This window comes from Furipterus horrens, unplaced genomic scaffold, assembly GCF_987537825.1.
Source record: "Furipterus horrens unplaced genomic scaffold, mFurHor1.1.pri manual_scaffold_7, whole genome shotgun sequence".
NCBI lineage: Eukaryota > Metazoa > Chordata > Mammalia > Chiroptera > Furipteridae > Furipterus > Furipterus horrens.
The window spans coordinates 5,310,219-5,331,009 of record NW_028327177.1 but is presented as its reverse complement, the minus strand read 5'-3'; the positions used below and the strand labels follow the sequence as shown (position 1 = coordinate 5,331,009).

The 20,791-nt window shown below is 52.0% G+C and overlaps 1 protein-coding gene across 1 annotated transcript in view; it reads right to left on the bottom strand.

The window, feature by feature from the left end:
* Positions 1-3,168, bottom strand: part of KCNQ3 (potassium voltage-gated channel subfamily Q member 3) — a 191,048-nt gene extending 187,880 nt beyond the window's left edge. The window contains exon 1 of the mRNA XM_090283350.1: positions 2,765-3,168. Coding sequence (XP_090139476.1) covers positions 2,765-3,153 — 389 coding nt within the window. The 5' untranslated portion in view covers positions 3,154-3,168. The remainder of the gene's footprint in view (positions 1-2,764) is intronic.
* Between the last annotated feature and the right edge of the window lie 17,623 nt (positions 3,169-20,791).

Genomic DNA, 20,791 nt, shown 5'->3' with positions numbered 1-20,791 from the left:
AGGAGAAAGTAGGAGAGGAGCATTTAAGCCGAAGAGAGCATTGTTGATGTGTGTGTGTTGGGGGGAAGCTTTGATTTCCATATTTGCTGTATTCTACCTTTAGAAGAGAGGGGAGAAAAATCACATCTCATGGGTCTGGTTCATTTAAAAAAATGCAGTAGACTGTGAGTCTGCCGTTACTCCAATTTCCTGGCCCCTACACCGTAAGCCACAGCCCAGAACAGGATAAATGGATGGTTCGAAGCACAAATTTCAGTGCCTTGCAAAATCCTGAATCATCAATGAGAGGTTCTGTTTTATTCACTTTATTGGACTTCCTCCTAAGCTGGAGGAAGGATGCACAATGCCTCCACTACCCAGGCACACTGCAAACCCGGGAGCTCAAACCCAGCCCAGCACGGGCTTTCCTGCACCAGTCCTCATTCTTGGGAATCCACATGCCCACCACCAGCCCAGCCCAGACCACACTTCCCTAATTCTTCCAGCCCTTGTTTTGATTCTAAATTCCATCTCTAGCCATTTGCCAACTGGGAGCTGGGAACGGGAGGCAGGGGCATTTCTAAGAGCCCTGCATTACCAATGGCACCAGGGGCACCCAGTGACACGTAGTGCAATACCAAGAGTCCTGCCTTTGTTGGCAGAGGGTCGGAACCAGGGTCTGGGCTCAGAAATGGAACTGACCCATTGCATTCAGATATGAGCTCCAGAAACGTTAGTTCCGGGATCTTGGACAAGCAGTTTTATCTCTGAAAGTTTTCCTGTCCTCAACTACAAAACATAGATAATAATTCCCACCTCATAGGTCCACAGTGACAATTTAAAGGTGCCTGGCTAAATATTCAATTCTTCTTGTTTCCACAGTCGTAAGTTTTCCTGGATTCCCTCTGGGTGCTTCTGGGTGGTGTAATAATTCTAGAGAAGGATCCCTGAGACTCTGGCAATCAGAGATCTTAGCCATCCCTTCCCCAGACTGGGCAGGCCTGGGGTTCTGGCTGGAAAAGGTGGGAGAAGAAAAACTAAGCCCACAAGCTCCAATGGGGCCCCAGGTTCAAAAGTCAGCCAATACGCACTGAACCTCATTTATGTGCAAAAGAACACATGGCTCTGTGTATGTTTTTGTGCACTCAAATAATTTCTGTGCCTTTTTGATTATCTCTACTCCAGTATTAACTTCAGTTCAATTTAACTAAATACAGAGCTATAGATAGAGGGATGAATGTATTTTTCATCCCTTTTTACCACCTGAAGAAAGCAAATGGAAAAGCAACAATTGCTCACCCTTCTCTCCATCACTAACACCTGCAAATGCATGAGGGCGCCAAAGGCTGGACCAGCCCAAATCCATGCTCCTGGCTGGAAGTCCCCTCTCTCCCTCCTGCCAGATTCTCCGTTTCCAGGGAGGCACCCTCTCCAGGTGTCAGTAACCTCCCTAAGAAACCTGTTGCCACTCAGAGGCTCTGCGTGGACTTCCCCACCTGGTGGCCAAACCTGGAAAAGCGTTGCAACCAAGGAAGATGGGCAGGTGGTTCAACTCCAAGGCTTCGCGAACTCCCTCAGGCCCCATCAGTCATGGAGGAGAGCAGAAAGGAATAGCCAACGCAAAACGCACGAGGGGTCAAGGTCATGGCCACTTCTCCCCCCAAACCAGGGTAAGGTACAGCCTCTAAGAAGCAGCGATCAGGACGACGAAGCCACAGACAGGAGGCCAGGGATAACGACGTGCCTTGCCAGCTCTGAGAGGTGAGCCGACAGCCCCGATCTGCCCTCCTGGTTGAGGAACGAACACTACCATCGCCTCCCTCTCCCCAAGTACACGTGGATTTTCCATCCAGAGGGTCAGGTGCAGGGGTGGGGGGAGTTCCAGCTTCCTCTGGCCTCCCGTTTACACCCTGACTAGCAAGGAGACTTTTTCTAGGGGAGGGATGCCTGGAGGCAAAGCTCCAGCCCCGGCCCCTTCACAGCCCCCGTGATTCTGCCCAGTCAAAGCAAGAGAAAAGGCGCAGCTGAGGCTGAGAGGACCTCAGGGCGACGTCATAGGGATGTTTTCGCCAAAATAAGCCCCCAGGGCTCTCACCTCCAGGCACTGTTATGCCCCAGCCTCTCAGTCTAGGCTTAAGATTAGCCTGAGGTACACACTCTCTCTACCTCTCTTATTAACTTCCCTAAAAAGAACCCAAAGACGTGCATTTTAACCAATCTAAGTCCCCAGTTGGAGCAACACCAGGATCTTTTCTGGAGTCCTTTTCGGGATCCTGTCAAACCAGCAATACACACGCACACACGCAGGCGCGCACCCGCACACACACCGCTGTGGGCAACTCCCACCCCAACTCCAGGAGGTATCATCCAAACTCAGTTGCAATCCCGAGAGAAGGGACCCGCCCCAAAGCAGAAACACGGCGCGCAAGGGAGGCTTCGCTCTATCCAGTTCAACCTCCACGTTAATTGGTAAATCACCTACTGCTTTTCAGATTTGAGAGCAGCATCCGGAAAAGGTGCCACAAATGCGCACCCGCACGCTCTTAAACAGGCCGATTCAATCCCCAAACTGTCGGAGGAACCATGCTTGGACCTGTTAAGCCTTGGGGTCCAACACCCAGAGTGGTTCACAGGCTCACATACCTACCCAGCAGAGACACACGTACCGAGGGCAGGCTAGTCTCCAACTCGATTTAAAGCCCCAGAGCCCTCCGCAGCTCCAGCCTCCACCCCGAACCCCAAGCTGCGCCGCCGTCAAGGGGCGCCCCGAATGCCAGGTACTCACACAAGCGCGTGGTAGAGCAGCGCCCAGCCCCGCGGTCTCTCCAGGGCATCGTAGATCAAAGTTTGGATGCGTCGGTACTTGGCGTTGTTCCTCTTCACCGGGCGGCTCAGAGGGGTCTTGGCCAGGAGCCCGATGCCCTGCGGGGCCCTCCGCAGCCCCTCGTCTCGGCCGCCGCCCTCCAGCAGCAGGGTCCCGTCTTTGTCAGCTCCGGCCCCAAGCGCCAAGGTGACTTGCTCCACCTCCCCGGGCGCCAGCCCCACTTTCTGCTCCTCGTCGCCGGCCGCTGCTGCGTCCCCTCCCGCCGGGTTAGCGGCCCCGCCGCCTCCGTCGCCCCCGTCGCCGTCGCCGCCGCCTGCCGCCCCCGCCGCCCTCCGCGCCTTGAGCCCCATCTGCCTCGCCCCCGTCGGCCGCTTCGCCTTCTCCGCTGCTGCTCCGGGAAGAAGGGGCGCTCGGGGTGCGTGGACGAGGCGGCGGCGGCGGCTGCAAGCCCGGGAACTCTAATGCCATGATCCGCGCGCCCCTCCCCACCCACCGCCCCAAAAGCAGGCAAAGGCGGGCCCCCGGGGGGCAGGGGAGGCCGGGCGGGGGGAAAGGGGGTCACATCCCGCGCGGGTCGGCTGCGGGACCCCGGGGGTCGCGGGCTGGGGACTGCCGGGAGCGGGCGAGGCTGAGCGACGCTGGCGCGGAGGCGCTAGGGCGCGCGGCGGCTGGAGCCTGGCCCCGGCGCTCCCGGGCGACCGCGGCGGCGGCACCCAGGCCGGCGAGCCCGAGACAGCATCGCAGTTTATTTACAAGCCCGCTGCCAGCCGCCCTCCAGTCCGCCCGCCCGCAGCCACACGCGCCGCCGCCGCCGCCTCCCTCCTCCGCGCTCCCAGCGCACCCCTCCCGCCGGCTCCAGCCTCAGCCCCGCACCAGCAGCCGCCTGCGAGCGAGCGAGCGCCGCGGACCGAGCTCACACAGCCCCGCTCCCTCCCTCGTGGGGTGGGGCCGCGTTGTCCCGCCCCCCCGGCGCCCCGCCCTCCCCGCGGCCCCCGCCTCTGCGCGCCCCGCCGGCGGGGTATAGCCTGGGCCGCTCCTCCCGCCCCTTCGCGGCGTTCCCCGCGCTCCGGTGGGCGTCGGGCTTTCCCCGGGCGGGGAGTGGAGGTGGGGGTCTCCCTCTCAGCCTTCCCCTGGCCACTGCAGCTTTACGTTTATGGTCACCTCCCAACCTGGTTTCTGGGCTTCGTAAGTGAAATCCAAGGTGCTGCTGGTGTGGCCGCAGCCGAGAGTCCCGCGAAGCCCCCGCTGCGTGGTAGCAACGTGGCTCCAGTTCCCTTTGGCTCACGGCTCTGGCGGAGAGTGCGGCGCGCACCTGCCTGGGCCCTTGAATAGCAGCCCCTTCGCCAGCCCAGCGGGACAGAGGGCTGGGGAGGTAGGAAGGGCACGGAATTCGAATCCTAGTTTCCTGCTTGGCTCCTCACTTGTGCTCTAGGCCAATCGTTCCCTGTCTTGCCTGAGTTTCTGGTCTCATTCACAGAATCCGTTACTAAGCCCAGTAAAGCGAGCTTCTACCTACTGAGAGGGGTAGTTTTCCCAGACCAGGCCACCGGAGGTCCCTGCGCTCATATAGTTTGCATTCCCGTGGGAGCTGGAAGATGGTGATGGAAAAACTGCCATAACCCCAGTGATTGCCAATATTGGTAAATGCTGGGAGGAAACAGGCTAGGCTGTTGTGCTGGCAGGGGGCAGCTTCTTTACCTTGGCCTGTCCTAAGCGGCCTCACTGCGCAGGTGCATTTGGAGGTGAGGCCTAAATGATAAGCTGGATCAAGGATGCAAACGTCCAGAAGAGCCTTCCTGGTGGCAGGGTGGGAGGTGCGCAGATGAGGGGGGTGTGTTTTGAGCTCATGGAACAGCTGAGAGCGGAGGAAGGTGGGGCCCCAGGTAAGCGACAAACCACAGGCAGAGAACAGTGAGGGTCCTGCACATGGAACCTAACTCCCCCTCCATCCGGCCATCGCCAGGAAGGTGAGTTAGAGAAACCCTCCAGGCCTGCCGTACAGGTACCTCCTTTCCTTCCCACTGTCTCCCCTTCTGTCTGCTGGCTTGGGTGGGGGAGGGGCTGTGAGCAAGGCCATGCCAAGATTCTATCTCGAGTATATAAAAGAGATTGGAAGGCCTGCCTTGGAATGCCAGCTCTGGATTTGCCTGGAGGAGTTGGCCAAGGAGGGTGAGAGAAAGAAGGGAAGGAGCGGGGAGCTAGGAGCAGGGAGAAGGGATGGGGAAGGAAGAAGGGATGGGGGAGGGGAGGAGAGAAGGAAGTGAGAGCGTATGGGGTGGGGAGCGGTGCCAGAGGAGGACCCTGTGAAGGCCTGTCAGAGTGGAGAACCTCAGCAATTTCAGAACCAAGAAGGGGGGCGTTCGAGAAGGGAGTTAAACTGGACCGCAAGGCTGAAATCATTAGGACCGTTTTATACCAGCCCCAACATAAATTGCTTGATGCAACAGAATAGGTTGTTCAGAACTTGATAAAATAAGAATCATAACAACCCAATGGAGAAAGGTTATTCCTCAGTCCGTGGGCTGCTGGGTGGCTTTTGTGAGGTTTACATCCAATAGCACAGTGCTCCGAGCCCAGTAGGACCCCACCGATGTTTATGAATGAGGCTCAGCAGTGAGCTGGAGCGTGATAAAGCAGCTCGAACTCCAGGAGGGAGCACAGGCCCAGAGAAGGGGAACCACCTGGGTTTGAAAAGCTCCCAAGGGCCCTGGCTGGTGTGGCTCAGGGGATTGATTGAGCGCTGGCCTGTGAACTGAAAGGTCACTGGTTTGATTCCCAGACAGAGCACATGCCTGGGTTGTGGGGCCAGGTCCCTGGTTGGGGGCATGCGCGAGGGAACGGATTGATGTATCTCTCACACACTGATGTATTTCTCTCTTTTTTCCTCCCTCCCCCTCTTAAAAAAAGAATCTCCCAATGGAAGCTGGGTACCCGAAAGCGCGCCTCCACCCCCAACACACCAATACATACATGTTACTGTCCCAGCCCAGGAGCAATTCTGCCCTTCCTGTTTGTTGGAGCACCTTTTCTAAAGTTGTCCTTCCTCCTCAGTCCAGCCCTGGTTTACGTATTCATTATATTTATCGTGTTCGCATTTTGTTTACTTGTCTCCTAATTTCTCACTAAAAAGGAGCCGGGACTCCGCAGCCTGCCCCCAAAGCCTCGAAGAATGCCCACTACGTAGTAAGCGGTCAGGACTTACCTACAGCCTGAATGAGTGATGAAGAAGTGAATGCAGAGTGTAAAACCCCCAGCCCGATGCCCGGCGCCCAAGGAAGCCTTCGCTTTCTGTGTGCGCATGAGGTTTTTGTTTTTGTCTTGTGTCGTTATGAAAAGTCTGTATTCTTAGGAATGTTTAATACTCATTGCAACTTAAGTAACGTGGTGACAAAAACATTTTGACAGAACCTAGAAAGCCTCGGTAGATATGCGTGAAAGCCTAGTCAAGGGCCACACGGAAAGAAGACAGGAGAATTCATTACTGGGCAATTAAGCAGAAGTTCAGGTTTGCAGAACGGCCGTTTTGACCCCCGGGGCACACGAAGAGGCTCCTATTCTGGTGAGAGCTACAGACTGTCAAATGTTAATGTTTTAAGATCAAGTGCAGGGGCTACTTTCATGCCTCTCACAGAGGGTAAGGTAAAGTCAATAACAAATTCACAGCCCTGATTCAATTAAATCTGATGACAGGGAAACTGTGAGGGTGTTGGGAAACTGGTTTGCTTCAATGGTTTTAGAATCCGATAGAGAGCTGTTCAGACAGGGGGCTTGGAAATGTCAGGGAAAATCAGGACTGCCATTCGGGGGACTGTGGAGTCACAACTCTACAGCACAGACTCCAGGTAGTAGAAAGCAAACGTCCGATATCCATCCCATTGGAAGGAGGCTGCTTTGAGGTTGAAACGCCCTGAGAGCCTCAGGTACCAACTGGGCACGGTACCAAGACAGTTCTGTGACAGGGTATTCACAAGGGCCAGGCTGGGGGCAAGGTACAGCTCCTGCAGCACACCTGACCTGCAAACAGCGGGACCGAAGGTGAGCCCCCAGGGTTGCGCCTTCCCGGGGGTGGGGGGCACAGGGGCGGGGTTCAGCGGTCACCTGGTGACAGGTTGATTACATTGGACCTTCCAATCCTGGCTGGGGGAGTGGTGGCGAGTCCTCACCAGAATAGACGCATCACCTCGATACAAGATGGGGCCTCATCTCACTCCACCTTAGGGCAGATGAAACCTCACCCCTGCAGGTGAGAAGCCTTCCTGGGAGGGAACAAGGAGAGAGATGCAAAATGTCAACGAGAGGATGAGGGCACTTTCAAGTGTGGAAGTTAGACCCCGACCCAAATTCTAGTCCTGGCTCTGGGACTTGAAGCGAGTGACCTCCGGCAGTTTGCTAGACTCATACCCAGCCTCAGGTTCCTCGCCTGTGGAATGTGATCATGTCTCCTACCCTCACCGCCGCAGCCCGGGTCTGAGCGCCACGCAGAGGCCCGTACCGAGGTAGAGTTCTGCAGCCTGCGAGGTCCTGTGCACATGTACTACGTCACTCAAAGGCAGCTCAAACCAGGGTGACGGGGAGGGGATGAGCTCCCGCCCAAGGGCGCCCCGCTTCGCCCCAGATGGCGGCAACTGAAGGACGTCGCTGAGACGTTCTCCGTTGGAAGGGGCGTTTCTCCTCCCTGCCTTACAACTGCAGTTCTTACGTTAACCTTTAAATCTATTCTGTGTGTTTCTTAATGTCGTTCTTGTTATTTTCTTTTAAGTGATTATATTAGGTAAAATATTCAATTCATCCATATAATGAATTCATTCATTCAGCTTTTCCGGGAGCATTGCTGATTGCCTGCTTCATGCACTTACGTGCTCTCTCTCTCTCTCTCTCTCTCTCTCTCTCTGTGGGAAACAGGAGGAAAAAAAATAAAATTGAGTGATTAATTCCATATTTACTTGAAAACATGAGATAAACAACGCAAAGCAGTGTATTCCTCTGTCCTGTCACTGCATTTCAGTGACCTGGCTCATCAGAGATGCTCACTCATCATCACCATTACTTACGTTTATTGAGTGCTTACTGTATGCGTGGCCTGGGCTCGGTGCTGTATATTTATAGATTTCATCCCAGCAACGAAGTTATGGCCTAGGCATTGCGGCCGTTGCTCTCTGTGTGAACCATGATGAATCGGCCCTGAGAGAGGTAAAGTGCCCTGTTCAGGGTTTCATGGCTACGATAGGACGGCCTCAGGACTCAAACTCAGGTTATCTAACTCGGTAGTCCGTGGCTTTTTCATCGCTAAAGTCATAGTATTTGCTGCGCATGCTGTGCCCCGTGGAAGTTCCTGCAGGGACAATGGCTCAGCGTCAAGGCAGAGGGCGGAGTTTTGGGGTAAGCGGTTCAGAAGGCCAGAGGCAAGTGTGAATGCAGCCGGGGTCACGTGGGGCAGGCTTGCCCGCGTACCAGGCTTACGAACTTGGGGGCTGATCCCAAGGTGCTCTAAGCGTAGACTGATGCACCCCCAGGTGGTTTCGGGAAGGGCTTTCTGCTGCCTGAGTGGAGGGGCGGCTGGGAGTGGGACGCTTGCATTCAGTGAGAGCAGTTACCAGACTATTGGTGGAGTCCAGCAGGCAGCTGTTGAGGTCCAGCAGGTCCTCGAGAAAAGGGGGGGGGGGTGGCTGCAAAAGTCTTCAGGAAGGAGAGTCCCCAAGAACTGGGATCTGGAAAGAGAAGGGCTGGGTCACGGGTCGTATGGCAATTTGGAGGCATAAAAAACCCACCTAATGTCCCAGGCTCCCTCCAGCCTGACCGGGTCCCCTCTAAACTGAGCGGTCCCCCCTCTGGCTACAGTAATTGGCTCCCTGGGAAGACTGTTCCTTTTCTTTCCATCAAATTATGCTCCTTCTCCTTGGGGCCTTGATTGTTAATGCAGCCTGTTTGCCTGGGCCATTTACATGTTCCAATTACCCACCGCCGCTTCCCGCTAACAAGCCCTTGGACCGGCATTCAAGGGCATCTGGCCGGAGCCTGTCTGTGCAAGGGGGCTGAAAGCAAACTGCAAAGACATTATTCAGGGTGTCTTAAGACACAGAGTGCCGGGTCATTTTCTCACCGCCTTCTAGTCCTGATGGACTAGACCTTTGTCTTCATCACCTGCCACCATGGGCATCCCAATGCTCCGTTTACCCTGGAGACAGGAAGGAAAGCCCTCTGCCCATGGGAGAAGCGCTCTTCCTGAGATCATGAAAAACCCATTGTACCCTGAGTGAATCACCATGCACAGAGCCATATGGCCAAGGTCTCCCTAATTTCCACCACTGATTCTTTGCAGAAGGCAAGCTGGTGCCTGGGTGCTAAGTAACTGGACAGAGGATTATGGGTAGCTGCACAATGATGCCGAGGAGGGAACACTCAGGCTCCCGAGAGAGTCTGCTCTGGGCAGCAATCCTGTCCCTGAAAAAATGCTCAGCGTTCGATCCCAGATAGTTCAAATAACTAGTCTCAGCCTCACCTGGAAAACAGGAAGAAGAATAATGACCTTGAGGGGATGTTAACTGGTACCGTACACCCTGGGCACTTAATACATATAACTGATATGCCATGAATAGTAACATATCAATTATAATACTTTTTATTACTATGATACTATGAGGTATCGAGTCTGGTGTTGTGCCACCTACGGTGACAGTGACATCTTACATCACAACCCAGTCCACATGATACACGACATACATACCCATCGTGACTATGATGATACCTTCTGATTATAAAGTGCCAATTTCAACATGTTTGTTTACTCGTGGTGCCAAAAAAACAAAACAAAATCTGCCATAGACTGGGTGGCTTCAACCATGGAAATTTATTTTCTCACAGTCCCAGAAGCCAGCAGTCCAAGATCAAGTTGTCAGCAAGGCTGGTTTCTCCTAAGGCCTCTCTCCTCGGCTTGCAGAGGAGCTGCCTTCTCTTGGGTCCTCCCACCGTCTTCTCTCTGTGAGTGTCCGTGCGTGGTGTCCCTGGGGGTGTCCACATGTCCTCTCCTTATGAGCACACCAGTCAGAGCGGGTTAGGGCCCCTCCTAACATCCTCATTGTAACATTATCACCCATTCAAGGGTCTAACCTCCAGAGATAGTGCCACCCTGAACTACCGGAGGGAAGGCCCTCAGCGTGGGACCTGGGGAAAGACACAACTAACAGCCCATAACAGGAACCCTCTACAGTAATGTCACCTTCTAGGAAGGGGTCATGACCCTCGCCTATAAAATGTCAGCCCAGTGCAACCTATAGCCGAGTCCTTTGTTTTCCACTTGCGTGTGTATCTCCAGCAGGTTGCGCCCCACGGAACCCTGTTGAAGAACAGAGACACTCGCCGCTTACTGAGCCCATGCCATGTGGCCAGGCCCTGTGCTGGGCACCTCTCCGTCTTGGCCCCATCAGTTAGGTGTCACCACTGCCTGAGGAAAGGGGCATTTTTACACAGGTGTATATTTAAGAATATATGCAGATTACCCGAAGTCAGGGGACACCTGCTGGGCAGAGATTCAAACCCAGGTTCTTCTCCCTCCCCTAGAAGACGGCGCTCCCATACTTGGAGAGTTCTTCGTGATGATATACATTTTCCGCAGGTAATGCGCCCCTGAGGAAGTTGCTAAGATTTGGGTGTTTTGTACGAGGGCAGGGACAGCCCAGGTTTTGGGGTGTGAAGACCTAGGCTTCAATCCCAACCTCAACACTTCCTGGTGGGTGGTGGCCTTGGGGGAAGCCATGTCAGTTTCCTCACGCTCAGTTTCCTCTTCAGGAAAATGGAGATAGTAATAACACCTATGTAATGTGGTTGTGGTGAAGTTCAAAGCTAACTAGAGAGACCCAAAGGACTTATTCTTGGTTGCAGATTTTTTTTGGGGGGGAGGGCAACATTGTTATTATTGTCTGATCTATTATTAATCTCCAAGAACCTCATTTTCCATTATTATTATTATCCCCATGTTCTATATTAAATATTACATACATAATAACTTCCTCAGAAGTCTTTTGAAATATGAGGTAATTAATTTAATCATCTTGACTTTTCTTTGGATGCTACAAACTGATTTTTTTTTTAAATGAAAGAATACCTTAACATCTTCCTCAAAAAAAGAACAGCCAAGATTCCTTATCTTGAGTTAAGACTTCCCTTTTAGTTGGGTGCTGGTTTGTGAGTTTTCTGAGACCATCTTAAATGGGCTTCATGTGTGGGATTTCTGGCCAAGATTACAAATCCCTGTGTCAGTGCGGAAGGACCAGGCCGTTGACAAAATCATGGAGCTTATGTAAAGTGTAGTTCACAGCACCTAACACAAGAGGGAGCAATTCATAAATGTTCTATAGCCGTGGCAGGTAGTGTGGTGATGGTGATACCAAGCACCTAGAGGAAGAACAAAGAGAGTTAAGGGAAGAAGGGGGAGACCCTTCGCCCCCAATTCTGGGAAATAAATGCTCCCCCAACTTGTGCCCTATCTGCTAGACCTAATAAAGGGCCCCACTTGGACTGAGCCCTGTTCTAGGGGCTGGTTCCTTGTTCTATGATGGTGTACTTCCCACCCTGGTCTCCGCTTTGTCTGTGGAGATGCCCCACGTGGTTGTTTCCCTCCTTCTTTCTCTTTGGTCACTTACCATAAAGTGTCTTCCTGGTCGTTCTTTGTGGCAGAAATAAGAGTTAAACAACATATTAAAATAACCCATTAAATATGATATACTGTTTATCATTTGCATGTGCCAGATTATAGCTGCCTTCTTTTAATTTAAAATATCTCTCTAAAATCTTCAAGTAAAACGATCCCTCGGGATGATGTGCTGTGAGTATCCTGTTATTCTGTTGCCCACCTCACTCCTCGCCCCTGACACCATCCTGCAACCCCAAAGGACTAGACGTGCCCTACTTAAGAAACATAGTCCTCAACCGACGTTCAGTGGCCGGCATTCTTTCGGCATCAGTACCTCTCCTGTTGAAAGATGATGTCACAAAACCAAGTGTCTGAATGAGCTCATTTCTAAACTTCACCTTTGGCTGGCCAGCCATCTTTTCCTCCACGTCTGGAAAAAGGGGGCAAATAGCCATGACAGGACTCAGGTCCACAGGGACCAAAAACTATAGCCCTGGGGAGCCCAATTATCAGCTGAAAAGAACAGAATTATGGTTAAAAAAAAAAAAAAAACACAACCCATCCTTAATCAAGAAATTGCATAAATCCTAATTTTGAACAACTTAATGGGAAGTGGTGTGTATTTCTGTGCAGCTCCAAAGATTGATGTCAGTCTTAATGGCTGGAGACGTCCTTCAAATTTTCCATCTGCCTTAGAATAGGTCTAATGTGATAACAAACAGGAAACTGACTAGCTGAGGGACATGCAGTTCTGTTTGGAACCGTAAAATATACAAGGCTGCTGACATTGCATATTAATTAGCTGATCCCTTCCTTTCCAAATTAAGAGCTCAGTTTTATATTACTTGCGCGGATATAAAACTTGGCTCTGTGGTTTCGGATGCAGGGAGATCTCATTCTCTGGGTATTTTTGGAGCACCTAAGAGTTTCTAGGATCTTCCAGGCTTGGCAAGGATCGAGGTAACATGGAACCTAAACTGTGGCAAAGCTCTCACTATCTAGGAAGATGATGGAGAAGGATAAGGAAAGAATAAAAGTGATTGCAAGAAATGGTTCCAGGAATGTCTAGGCTTTTCCAAAGCATTTGTGATGATTTCATCTTGCAGTCAGTGAGAATCTGGTGAAACTCATGTTTCCCTCTTTGCTTTGGCCAGAAAAAGGCTAAGACCTGATTTTTCCTGCTCCTTATTTCTGTGTATATGTTTAAAAACGCATTCATTTATTTCTTATTGAGCAACAACTCTACACCGTGTTCTCTACTGGGTGCCGGAAATACAGCTACAAACAAAACAGACAAAGGTCCCTGCACTCGGAAAGCCTATATTCAGGTGAGGAGATCGACAGTGAGCACAACAAATATGTAAAAAATGAGGATAAGATGTTGCTCCATGTTCAATCATCTGTTGCTATGTAACCAGCCAGCCCAAGTCCGCTGGTGCGAAGCAAGAGCCCTTCTATTATTCTCGTGGCTTCCGTGGGTCAGGGGCTGCGTCAGAGCGCAGTGGGGACAGCCTGTTTCTGCCCCATAGTGTTGGGGCCTCAGCTGGGAAGACTCAAATGAGTGGGGCCGGACCCTGGGGGGTGAGAGGGTCCACCTCCAAGAGAGCTTTCTCACTGCGGTTGGTTGGAAGCCGGCGGAACATTTGGCCCAAGCGCCCACCCATGGCCCCTCTGGGGGGCTCACCTCAGGACAGCTGGATTTCTTTCATGGTGGCAGGTGTGCCAGTGAATGAGGCAGAAGCGGCATGGCCTTCTGGGTCCCAGTCTCAGAAGTCACACGGCGTCACTCACAACATACTCCATTGATGGGAGGGGTCAAAGGCCCCTCAGAGTTGGACACTGACGCAATGAGAAGTGTGTCCAAGGGTTAGTGATGCTTTTCAAACCACCCCATCACTTTGGGGCCACTACCTTATCGTGGCGGACGACCTCAGATTTAGGGCCTGTCAGACCGGGAGCTGAACTCTGGGTCAGACGTGCGTTCATTTATTTGGCATGTGGTATGAGATGCCTACAGTGTGTCTGCCACTGTGCTGTTGCTGGGGGCTCCTGTCGAGCAAGAGACAGACCCTCCCATTTACAAAAACTCACAGCACAGCGTGAAAGTCAAGCGACAAAATATGTGCTCAAGATACCATTGGGTACGCGCTGTGGGACCTCACAGGGGGCGGGATTAGCTCAGTGACCTTGGGCACATTATTTAAAATCTTCCTGCCATTGGCTTCATCGTTTGTACAATGGGCTCCTAAAATCTACCCCATAGGATCAGCAGAAGAGTTTGGTGTGATAAGTAACCCCAGGCAGCCCCCAGTCAATCTCCTCACAGCACCCTATTTCGGGTCTACGTAAACCATTGGTTCCTATCTGACCTTGTTCTGGTTTTCTTGTTTGCTTGTTTAGCTGCTTATTGCGTGAACTCCAGAGGCTAGAACGTCAGCTGCGCAGTCCATGATGGTGGCCGCTGTACAGGAAACGGATATTCTCGGCCTAGAAAGCTCTCTGCCTGATACACGCATGTGGTGCGCTTTGCCACCTTTTCCAAGAATTGCTGAAATGTTACCTGATCAGCAGCTATAGCTGTACCTTCTAACCCTTCCTGTGATCCCTGCCTCCCTCTTATTCCGTCCTTTCTTCTCCCAAAAGCACTTACCACCTGTGACAGACTCCTTAAGTTTTACATTTGTCATATTTATTGTCTTGCCTGGTACAAAGGTAAATTCCACGGGACGGGGTCTTTAAGGGTTTTTTTCTCCCTGACACATTGCAAGTGGGTAACACGATTCCCTTCGTGTAATGGAATAAATGGATGCGTTGAGAGGGGGTAGAAGGAGGTGTGGTCGGGGGTTGGGGAGTGGGCAGGGGTCTTTGTGAGCCACGTTCAAGAGTCTGGCTTTTTCTCTTAAATCTCACAGATAAACACTGTGGAACTGCATGAGGAAGAGTGACGTGAACTGATCTATGCTGTTATGTTATCCTGACTGCTGCACAGAGAAAGGACCATGAGGCCAAGACGGGAAGGAAGGCAATGAGCCCAGGGCTACCTCGAGTGTCAGGAGCAATGGCGGGGGCCTTGGGTCCAGGTGCTGAGACAGGAGACGGTGTGATGCGGACAGAATTAGGATATATACGGAAAGGAGGCTGACCGGGCAGGCGCACGGGGCAACGAGAGGGGGGCCAGAGAAGGGTATTGAGGCTAATGAGTCAGTTTTGGGCTTCAGTAATTAGGTACAGTGTGCTGCCATTCATGGGTGAATACAACTAAGGAACAGCAGATGGGGTGTGTGGGGGGGGTCAGTAAATCAAGGTCATCTGTTGGCCTTGTTGATAGTGAAATGTGTATCAGGCCTCCTGGTAGTGGGCTCTCCATCTAGAATCTATCCTAAGGAAATAACCAGAAATGCCCACCAAGATCCACAGCGTTTCTTCATGACACAATTTCTACATCGCAAACTGGAAGCTACCACGGCGTCCAGCGTTATGAGATTAGAGGACTGGATATCCTTCAAAGGGCTGCCGCTGAAGATTATAACGAGACTGGAAAGTTCTCATTCAATACACCAGTGAAAGAACGGGTAAAAGAATGTGGTATGAAAACCATTAGCAGAGAAACATCCATATAGTAAGCCCTGGCGATCAAGGAAGAACCCTTAGAGGGGGGCATCATTTTGGGATTCCTGCTCCAGGTGAGAAAAGGGTCAGTGAAGGCCAGAGGGGCTACACAGGTCCTTGTTTAGGCTGTGAAATTAGACCCTATTAGTGGGAAGAGACTTGACCTGGGAAGGACCCCACGCCCTGCTACTTAGCTGGGTGACCTTGGGCATATCCTTGAACCTCCCTGCGCTCAGTTTCTTCACTGTTAAAGGAGACGTTGGCTAAGCCCTTAGATTCCTTACTTCTCTAGTGTCCACGCTCTGGATGCCACAGACTCTTCTTACAGTGACGAGGGAGAAGCCTTTGGGTCTGTCCCTTCCGGCTCACTTATAGTTCAGCTGAGGTGCGGAGGGCACCCTAAGGAGACCTTCCCAAGGGGACTCACTTCTCTAAATCTCCGTGTATAGACTTTGGCGGGAGACGCAGCCTCAATATGGCCCCCGGAAGAAAAACTGATGACAAAATAATCAATTCACCTTGGTCTCAAAATAGTCAACTGCAACTTTAATTGATTTCAAATAAAATATGTCTAGCTTTATTTATGAGGTCTATTAGACTATCGAAAGTTATATTTACATCAGACACTAGGGCTTACTAAGGAAAGCTGGGCTTCTGCACACATTTTGCTTCCCCTGCCCACTCATCTTGTCCCCACTGCTAGCTCATCCTCCGCAAAGTGTACCCAAAGCAATTTTCCAAAATACAAATGTAATTATGTCCATATAGTCCTGCCACCTGAAACCCCTGCGCTTGAAACTGTTCCGTGGGCCACCATTTCCTGTGGGAAAAAGGCTAAGCTTCCCAGACCTGCCCCTCCTCCTCCTGCTTGTCCTGCCCTCCCTGTCTGGTCCCGTCCCACATGCCCACGCCTGCCCTACCCTGAACACGTCAGGTCGCTTCTCAGCCTTCCTGTCTCTGCTGCTGCTCTTCCTTCGTCCTTGAATAGCTTTCCTCACCTGACTCAACAGGCGAACATCTCCTCATCTTTCCAGACTCAGCTGAGCGTCACCTTCTCTCCGAAGTCCTTCCTGACCTCTCTCGTCCCAGTCGGAGGTGCTGCTGTCTTTCTCCTTGGCGACTGCTGACACTGTGCCCTACACGAGCCGCGAGCCTCCCCAACACAGCGATGCACGGCATCTACTTCTTTACTTGTCTAACCCCCAGTCTAGACGAAAAGCTCCTTCGAAGGATAAAGCATATTATTTCACCTTGGAATCCCCGGTGTCTATCCTGATAATTTCATTAACTCACAGTACAAATTCACTGAGTCCCCTCTCACTCCTCTGCGCTGTAGTAGGTACTGGGAATGCACTAGAGTAGCAGAGGCTGTAATTGTTGACTTAAACCCCCTTTTTTATTTGGGTGCATAGACACCCCACTAAAGAGTGCTTTCGCAGCCTCCCTTGCAGGCGTGCAGTCATGTGACCAAGTTCTAGCCAATGGGATATAAATGGCAGCGATGTATTTACCTTCTGGGTCATGATCTTAAAAGGAAGGGGAGCCCTTCCTTCCCCGCCCCCTTTTCCTGTCTGTTTGAATGTAGACATGACAGCAGGAGCTGGAGTAGCCACTTTGGATCATGAGATGGCAGGACCGGTTAGAAGTCAGATAACTTCCCTTCACCATCAAGCCCTCACGCCATCTCTGACCTGACTCTAAATTTACATGAGGAAGAGAAGTGAATGTGTGGCTTGTTCACACCAATGTATTGAGGTGGGGGTTCATGTCCATTCAGACTGCTATAACAAAATCACATAGATCGAGTGACTTAAATAGTAGAAGTATATTTCTCACAGTCATGGAGCCTGGAAGGCCAAGGTAAAGGCTCCAGGAGATGCAGTGTCTGGTGAGAGCCCTCTTCCTGGTTCACAGCTGGTCCTTTTCTCGCTATGTCCTCATAGGGTGGGAGGGCTGAGAGAGCTCTCTGGGTCTCTTTGATAAGGGCACTAATCCCATTCCTGAGGGCCCCATCCTCATGGGCTAACCACCTCCCAGGACCACACCTGCTAACCCCATCATATGGGGGATCAGGTTTCAACTTATGAATTTGGCCGGGGTGGAGGACACAGAGTCCACGGCAGGACCTCTTGGTGACAGCAGTGTATCCTATATCTTGCTAAAATAAATGGATTCTCTAAAACAGACATTGACCTATTTACTGACTGACCTTGCTTAACATAGACTTGGAGCACATGGCTTAACAAAGTGAGTGAGTGAATGAATCATAGTTGAAAGTATGACCAAAAGAAATAATTCAGAAATTTGTCACAGTGGGCAGATAGCATTATGTGCTATGAGGCTTGAATTACCTGGGGCCTGTGCTTCAGACAGTGAGGCTATGCATTCCAGCTTCACCGTTCCATCTGCCTTTCCCTCAGTCTGCAAAGCCACCATGGCCCCTTAATTCTCCCCGACACACCGCTCTTCTGCAGCTCCCTCCTAGCCTCTCCCAAAGCCGTAGCTGTAATTCGGCTCCTCGTTACCGCTCACCCAAACCATGGACTAGTTACTGAGCTGGGCCTCCACACTCCAGGCTTCCCCAGAGTTGTTGCCATGGTAATCTCCCCGGCACAGTACCGACCAAAACCTTTGAGGGCTCCCCATGGCCTTCAGGTAAAAGACCACCCTCCTGAAATGAGCTCTGTGCCCTGGCACACCCCACCGCTCCCGCCTCGTCTCCCACTCACTTGCTTCACCTCCACTGTCACGGTCGCATGACGCATTTGCCATGATCCCTCTCCCCAGAATTCCTCCTCCATCCCACCTCCTCCTATCTCTGCCTATTAAAATCCTACCCTTCTTTCCAAGTCCAGTAAATTCTTTTTCCCGGTAAGGCGATTTTATGTTTTAGGATCAGAAGGATTCTGCCCTCTCTGTGGACACTCCCAGCCTTCTGTAGCATTTCCCACGCTTGGACTACGACTGGAAACCCACAGCGACCATATCCGTAACAACAATAATAACGATGACTTGCTGAGGGTTTACTGTGGACCAGGTCACCTCCCAAGGGCATTAACTACATTAAAGCCACCGTAGCCTGCAGCCACCCTGTGGGCTAGGTGCCACTTCTCCACTTCCTAGACTGAGGAAGTCACAGGCACAGAGAAGGTAAGGACCCTGCCCAGGGTCCCACCGCTGGGATTTTGAATCTTGACCTGACCACTTAGGGCGCACATGAACTTAACAAGTTGTTTTACCTCTTCCAGCCTGAGTGTCCTCACCTCTCAACGGCTGCGTTGAGACAACGGCATGACATGCTGTCTGGGAAGGACCCCGACCAGTTCTGGGTACTAAGTAGGTTCTCAACTCTTGCTGTGCTCTCGTCTGCGGGGTTATAGCTTACAAGTCCTCTTCATGGCCTCCCCTACATTGCCCCGTGCAAGGCAGGCCCCTGTGAAATGTCTGTTTATGATGCGGCTTATGCTTCTCTCTTAGATGTCAGGGGTCCTAGTCACGCTCTGCCCGATACCTCTCGGGTGCAGGTGGGGCAGCCAAGAGGCCATCCACGAACTCTCCCAGTTCCTGTTGCATTAGTCACCACAGTGAGGTGTTGCCCCTTCCCCGTTCCTGGGACAAAGATGTGATTGACGGTCAGCCCGCGAGGGCCACGCAGATGGGGCCACCCCTAGAAACGGCTGAGTGACAGGAGCCCCATCCCCGACAGCTCACGTGAAGACTGACACACGAGAAGAACGGACTTCCGACTTGTCTGAACCAGGGTGTTTGAACCTCTGTTACGGCCACCAATCCTGTGTCTTCCCTGGTGTCGTCCTGCGGGCCCGGGTGAGACAAATGCATTGCTTGTTGGCCGAGTGACCCTGGGGAAGGCCCTTACACCCTCAGTGCCCCGAGCCCCTCAGCCTCAGGGAGAGGGGACAAGGGCACCTGTGCTGCGGGGTCGCTGGGAAGGTAAATGAGGTCACGCAAGTCGCTTACACAATGGGCGGCCCACACTAAGAGCTCCCTGAGTTTGGTGATTACCGTTATTACGGGGCAGCTTTCCAGGTACCTCCCTCCCGCGGCTTCAGGCTGGGGTGCTGCCTCCACTGCCGAAATAACCCAAGCACTGGCCTCCCCCTTCTGTGTTTACAGAATCGGCTGCACCCCTCCGTCTCTCTCCAGTCCCTCCCACGGAGGTCATCATTCCCCTCCCTCCCTTTGCCTTGTGCAGAGCGTGGAGTGGCTCATCCGGATCCCAGCAGGAGAGCCGAGAGGCAAGCCACGCCACTGTCACCACACGCCGTTCTGACTCGGCTGGTGGGTCTGAGGGACATACACTTTGCCCAGCAGGGGGGTCAGGAGAGAAAACACGTTTTTACTGCGCACCCTGATGGCCTGGAACTCTCACGGGCATTGTGAATCTCACGTGATTTTCATTTGCCCTCTTGATAAAATTGCACGGATGTTACAACCAGGGACCAGAGATGAGAAATGATTGGTTGAAGGTCATGCAGCTGGACAATGGCAAGGAATGCTATAGGAGAGCGCTAACCTCACCTAGACTAGCTTGCCAGGAGGACGAGAGCACACCCGCATGCAAAAGTGAGTTACTTGGGCTTGGGGGGTAATTCCCTTCGGAATAATACTTCTGCCCTCTGCCACCCGCTTTTAGCAATGAAGCCCTAGGAGGTTCGACTGCCAGCTCGTACCCCCAGGGTCATCCAATTGCCGTCCTGCAAAGCTGTCCCCTTTTTTAGCAACACGCTCTCCTGCTGTCTGCGTTATGGGGTGCTCCCAGATTGTATTTAGGTTTAAGTCAAAGAGAATCCAGATTTTAGGAATGGATATTTCCTTATATAAAAACAAGCGCAGTGTTGTATAAATTGCATACCTGGGCTCGGGGCCTCTGGGGGACAGTGCTGGGGTCCTGTAGTTTGTCTGGGGGCCCAGAGGAGGGTGCCAGGGCCATCATAGGAGGTGGAAACAGGAGGACACCGGGGTTCAGAGAGGTCACACAGGCAAGGCGCTGTGCTCCTGGCCCACCATTCCACCCTAGCAGCTTAATTAATTATGTTTCCTATATTGAGATTTTATTTAAAACCTCACCTGTCTACTGCTAGGAAAAATAACAAACAAAAAAGTGTCAGAGCCATTAGCATATTAGAAAAATCACGGGTAGGGGTAGGACAAATCTCAGTCTTAAGCCCCATCCCCTATTTTGAGTTCTTAGGCCAATTTCCTGACCTCTCTTCCTTGTCTCTCTTTTTTTACCCATCCTCAGAACCTCAGTGGCCCCATTTGTAAAATAGAAACACCAAGTCTCCATTTGGAGGGCTGTTTTGAAAACCAAGGTCACTCAGAAGTCTGTGAACTGACCTGAGTCCTCGCCTCCTCCGCCACACTCCGAGGAAAGGAAACGAAACAGCAACCTGCAGAGGACACCGTAAAGGTTCACTGAAGTTGACCTTTCTCAGAATACTTCCTTAGTATAAAGTGCTTGTTAATAATGTAGGTTTCTGAGCTTGAGGCAGCATTGCTAAAGCAAACCTTCAGGAGATGGGCCGGGACTTCTGAATCCACATTTTAAAATAGGGAGCCCAGGTCATTCTTAGGTGCGTGCAAGTAGGAAAATTCCTGACCTAGGTGACAAAAACAGATGGTCCCTGCGCAACCCGTCAATCGCTCAAATGAAGAAGACCGACACCACCAAATGTTGGCAAGAAAGCAGACCAGCTTCATACACATTTGGGGCGGGGGTGGGAAATGGT